Raw genomic sequence first — 6,000 nt, 5'->3', positions numbered from 1 at the left:
ATGCCAGGTTATTCATTTTTACCGGATTCAAAGTTGTTTTGATTCAAATGGGCCTTTAAATGACCTTCAAAATAAGAGGCGGGGGCTCCTACTTTCAGTTAAGTGAATTAATTATTGAGTTGTAACGTAAATGTTTTTTTTCTTTTCAAACCAGCCTGTCCTGGCCCCTCCACGTCCGTTGGTGACCGAGGCGCTCAGACGCACCGTTTCCTTCAGAACAGCTCCAACAACAATGAAGTGTGATTTTTGAAAAAAGCCAGCTCCACCACCGGTGAACTCGGACCCACCAATCATTTGTAGTCTGCACCCACAGCAGCTCTGCGAAGCCCTCCTCCTCTCCCCACCTCTTCAAACCCATTGGCTGCCACAGGAGTAGCGACAATGTTTAATGCGCCATGCGGTGTCCGGAGTCCAGGCAGAGAGAGGAGGCGCTCCGGCTGCTCAGGGCTGCGCGACGTGCTGGAAATAGGAACTAATCACTCTGCTTGTGTAGTTAGAGGGGGAAAAAAAAACCTTTTTATCTTTTTGTTTTTATTTTATTGCTCCTGTCAGCAACAGGGAGACTTCTTCCAGAATGCGGCATTGTTGCTCACCTTAACGGCAGCTGTCTGTCTCTGTTTGGACTCTTTGACGGGGGACGCACAAGGACAAAATGCCACAGCGGAAATCAGTAACTCTGTCCTGTCTCGGGAGAAGGGAGAAAAAACACTGATTGTCCTTTCAATATCCGCTTTGGATATACCTTTTTCCACACATTGGATTTTTTTTTCATCTTTCTTCACCTAATTCTAACAGTTTTCCATCGTTGAGGAGCGGTGACTCACTGCAGGCAGAAGGCGAGCCGCTGCATCCTAATCAGACAGCGGAGAGGACTTCAGCTCATTGACATTACAGTCAGACTTTGGAGCACTTTTCTTTTTTTTCTTTTTTTTTATTTTCACTGCGCTGCGCTGTAGAGCGCGTGTGCGTCGGAGGAGAAGGAGGATACGGGTGGAACCCACGGTGAGAAATCAAACTCCCACTAAAACCGGGCTGGAAATGACTGTTTTTCAACTAATGAAGCAGTTTCTCTTGGTAAGATAATAGTGTTTGTTGTTCTTTATAAACCTTCTGTTTGGAAATAAATCGTCCACCTGAAGCTCTGTCTGTTGCACGTTATTTCGATGCAACAGCTTCTTCCAAGCAGCGTTTGGGAGAGCATCAGTGGAGAGAATTACACGGCTGTGCTGAGAGGTTGGCAGCTCATTTCTGAGTTTTTCACAAGGCTCATTTGAAATATCCGGATTATGTGGATTTGTTAATGCGTGTAAGAGGCTCATTTTTATTCTTACTTATTCAAATAGTCACCACAATAGGCCTTGCTTAGGTTTTACGCCTCATTATTAAAGTTGCTCAGTTACAGTTTCAATCTTTAAGGTGTATGGGACATGATCGCTTTATAGGGTCAGGTTAGTGCACCACACACACGCCAGAGACGGAATAAAACCTGTGCTCAGAATCTTGTATTCATGGACACAGTAAGCTGCTGGGAGAATCATTGTTTGCCCGTGTATCTGTCTTTCCAAGGTTAACTAATTGACAAGCTTTCCTCATAATTGTGCAGATGAATTACACATGAGCCGCGTTTCATTTTTGGCTTGGCACTGGATCTGATTTCTTTCTGGCACAGTGTCTTGAGTTCTTTTTAATGTTTTTTTTTTTTTTGCTCAATTCACTAATTGATTTCTATATAACATTTGCATTTTTCCCCTTCCTCTTTTTCTTTTTCTTTAGGTGGTATGAGTGAACACTTGCAATGATTATTCTGTTTGGAGTCTGGATCTCTCGATTATTGTTCAGATGAGTCTGGGTGCTCAGCTGAATATAAATTAGACTTTCACTACCACAGATTGCTCGGAGAGGAAGCAACACGGCAAAGACAATCTACAAAAGACAAATGTCAAGGCGTCACATGATGAACAGGACTCTTTATCTGATCCGTAATAACAGAAATACCAAATCAGAACAAAATATCAACAGGTCATAGAAAGCGGAACCACTGCACAGATTTGAGCAACTTTTAGTCAGTGGAGATGCATCTTTCTATTTTCTTCTTCCTCCTCTTGTGGGCTCAAGCCCTGACATTGAAAAACTTGAATTACTCTGTCCCGGAGGAGCAGGGTCCAGGAACAGTTATTGGGAACATTGCCAAAGATGCCAGGCTTGGACTCGAACAGACTGGGCAGGGAGGGCAGGGTAAGAAAGCCAACTTCAGAGTGCTGGAGAACTCGGCCCCGCATCTCATCGACGTGGACCCTCAAAGCGGACTTCTGTACACAAAGCAGCGCATTGACAGAGAAACATTGTGTAAAAGAAACCCCAAGTGCCAGCTCTCCATGGAGGTGTTTGCCAATGACAAGGAGATATGTATGATAAAAATAGACATTCAGGACATTAACGACAACTCACCTATTTTTCCTTCAGATCAGATTGATATTGACATTTCTGAAAATGCAGTGCCAGGGACACGGTTTCCCTTGACCAGTGCACATGACCCTGATGCAGGGGAAAATGGCCTGAAAACCTATCAGATAACACGGGATGACTACAATCTGTTTTCTTTAGAGGTAAAATCCAGAGGGGACGGGACCAAATTTCCAGAATTAGTTATTCAACGACCACTGGACCGAGAAGAACGAAGCCATCACACCCTTATTTTGTCGGCCACTGATGGTGGAGAATATCCTAGATCAGGGACCATGCAGATAAATGTTAAAGTTATTGATTCCAATGACAACAGCCCAGTGTTTGATCAGCCATCATATGTTGTAGAAATCCCTGAAAATTCTCCTCCTGGAAAAGTCTTGATTGATTTAAATGCCACAGATCCTGATGAGGGAAACAATGGTCAGGTGGTCTACTCTTTTAGTGGTTATGCTCCAGAGAGAATTCGTGAGTTGTTCTCTATAGACTCAAGAACAGGGGTGATAAAGATTCAGGGTGAAATTGACTATGAAGAGAGCCCAGTTATTGAGATTGACGTCCAGGCTAAGGATCTAGGTCCCAATCCAATCCCAGGCCATTGTAAAGTCACTGTTAAAGTGCTTGACAGGAATGATAACTGGCCATCTATAGGCTTTGTGTCTGTGAGACAGGGAGCCATCAGTGAAGCAGCACCCCCAGGCACTGTCATTGCTCTGGTTCGTGTCACCGACAAGGATTCAGGCAGGAATGGGCAGCTTCAATGCAGAGTGCTGGGTAATGTCCCCTTTAAACTTGAGGAAAACTATGATAACTTCTACACAGTGGTGACAGATAGGCCCCTGGACAGGGAAGTTCAGGATGAGTACAATGTCACCATTGTAGCCAAAGACAATGGCATTCCTCCCCTGAACTCCACAAAATCCTTCACAGTCAAGATTCTTGATGAGAATGACAATGTTCCTCGCTTCACTAAGTCGATCTACCTTCTTCAGATCCCTGAGAACAACATCCCTGGGGAGTACCTAGGCTCAGTTTTGGCACATGACCCAGATCTTGGCCAGAATGGCACTGTGTACTACAGCATAATTAACTCCAATGTGAGTGGGGGCGATGTCAACACCTATGTTAATGTAAATGCAGCTAATGGTGCCATCTATGCTGTCAGATCTTTCAACTATGAACAAATAAAGTATTTTGACTTCAAAGTTCTTGCTAAGGATGCAGGATCTCCACACTTGGAGAGCAACGCTACAGTACGCATTAGTGTTCTGGATGTCAACGACAACATTCCTGTCATAGTCTTACCACTTCTCCAGAATGACACAGCTGAAATCCATGTTCCACGAAATGTAGGTGTTGGCTATATTGTCACCACTGTGAGGGCGGTGGATAATGACTATGGTGACAGTGGGAGGCTCACGTATGAGATTTCTGATGGCAACGAGGAACATCTCTTTGAGATTGATCCAGAAACTGGGGAAGTCAGAACAGCCCACCCATTCTGGGATGATGTGAGTCCCATTGTGGAGCTGATCATTCGCGTTTCCGACCATGGCAAGCCAACTCTAACTGCTGCTGCCCGCCTCATCGTCAAGGCCTCCAATGGGCGTCCTCCTGATGGACTCCCACACATGAAAGACAATCAAAACTGGGACATGTCGCTGCCTCTTATTGTTACTCTAAGCATCATATCTATCATGCTTCTGGCTGCCATGGTGACCATAGCGATCAAGTGCAAGCGGGAAAACAAAGAGATCCGAACTTATAATTGTCGCATTGCAGAGTACTCGCACCCTCAGCTGGGGAAAGGCAAGAAGAAGAAGATTAACAAGAACGACATCATGCTGGTGCAGAGCGAAGTGGAGGAGCGGGATGCCATGAATGTGATGAATGTGGTAAGCAGCCCTTCACTGGCCACCTCTCCTATGTACTTTGACTATCAGACACGCCTGCCACTCAGCTCACCAAGGTCAGAGGTCATGTACCTCAAGCCCACTGCCAATAACCTCAGCGTGCCCCAAAGCCACGTGGGATGCCACACCAGCTTCACAGGCCCAGTCACCAGCACTACAGACACACCTACTAACCGCATGTCCATCATACAGGTAAGAGAAATTGCATTTTTTCTCCTCCACTCCAGTTTTTTCCATCACCACCCTCACAAAGCTCCCATTTCCCACATCAGCATTTGCCCCTTGTTTTGTAAAATGAAAGAAAAAGATGACAAGGACAGACGGTGGCAGAGCGACCCAGGAACACTGAGAGAAGACGGAGTAGGGGAGGGGTGAGCATTAGAAGGATTAAGCAGCCATTCTGGTGTTCTCGTAGAACAGAGCCAATGACACACATCTTTTGTGCCTTAAATATGTAACAACAGATTTTTCAAATCAGCTTCTTTGCAGTATTTTTTTGCTCAATTGTCATTCCAATATTGTAAAAATAAGATGCAGCCCTGTTGTTGATTAATTAACAGATGATATTAGGCAATCTGTTTGATACTAAAACTGTTTTAAATTACCCAACGTTTTGATAGAAATGTTACAACAACTAGGTGTTTTTTTTGTTTAATTTTAGTAACTATTATTACATTTAAATCAACATTTCCTTAGACTTATCTCAATTCAAGCATTGCCTGGTGTGTATTTGGTATGCCATCAATTCTACATCTTTGATTTTTTTTTTTCTTCTGGAGTTTAATTCCTAGAGATTAGGAGATTGTACTTATTTTCACGGCTACTTTATACGTCTTTGTGCAAAGTACTCGGGTGCATAAGCCTCTAACGTGATAACTTCTGAGTCTTTGGCCTTAAGCCCATTAAAAGTCTGTCGTGGCAGACAAGGATTAAACTCTGCTTAAGACAGTGCTATATAACACTAACGATAATGGGCAGTCAGAGCAGTGTTAACTATTGTTCTGATGCTTTCCTGTTGTTCCATTCGAAGCAAAAAGCTGTTCATCCTGTTTCTTATTAAAATGGATTTTTTTTCCCTTCATGGTCACCAGGTGCTTACTGAAAATTAAATTATCAATTTTCTTCGATGATTTTGTAAGGCTGTGACCTTAACATATAAAGGGCCTTGAGATGACAGAACTTTTAATGCTCCCAGTTTCATTTTATAGAAATAATAAATAGAGTGAGTGACTTGTATTATTGTTATTTTCTGTTTATGACCTTAAACTGTGAAGTTGAAATCAATTCAGTGTTATTACATAGCACCAATTCACAACAAATATCATCTAAATCTACCAACAAAACATAAGTAATCAGGTCCAATTTTAAACCTAACTTTTTCAAAATGTCCTGATGCATGCTCAATAATCCAGGTAGAAAAATCTAACAAGGTTGAGTCAGGTCCTCTGGACGATTACTTAGAAGTAAGTCATGTAAGAAGTAATCATCCAGAGGACCTGACTCAACCGTGTTAGATAACTTTTTTAGGTTACACCCTGATTGACTTTACCCATTAGTGTCACGGGTTAACAGTCTTTTTATACCTGGTCAGTTTTATTCGAAGTGAATGTGATCAGATGTGATA

At 43.0% G+C, this 6,000-nt stretch overlaps 1 protein-coding gene across 3 annotated transcripts in view; it reads left to right on the top strand.

Moving 5' to 3' along the window:
• Positions 1-210: 210 nt before the first annotated feature.
• pcdh17 (protocadherin 17) overlaps positions 211-6,000 on the top strand; it is a 66,646-nt gene continuing 60,856 nt past the window's right edge. The window contains exons 1-2 of one of the 3 annotated variants that reach the window (XM_017404433.3): positions 211-1,074; positions 1,774-4,568. In XM_017404433.3, coding sequence (XP_017259922.1) covers positions 2,073-4,568 — 2,496 coding nt within the window. In that variant the 5' untranslated portion in view covers positions 211-1,074; positions 1,774-2,072. The remainder of the gene's footprint in view (positions 1,075-1,773; positions 4,569-6,000) is intronic. The other 2 variants (XM_017404426.3, XM_017404419.3) reach the window with 2 other exon arrangements.

Source organism: Kryptolebias marmoratus, linkage group LG15, assembly GCF_001649575.2.
Source record: "Kryptolebias marmoratus isolate JLee-2015 linkage group LG15, ASM164957v2, whole genome shotgun sequence".
Lineage (NCBI taxonomy): Eukaryota > Metazoa > Chordata > Actinopteri > Cyprinodontiformes > Rivulidae > Kryptolebias > Kryptolebias marmoratus.
Note: the sequence above shows the minus strand (reverse complement) of the source record. Positions and strands in the feature narration are given on the sequence as shown.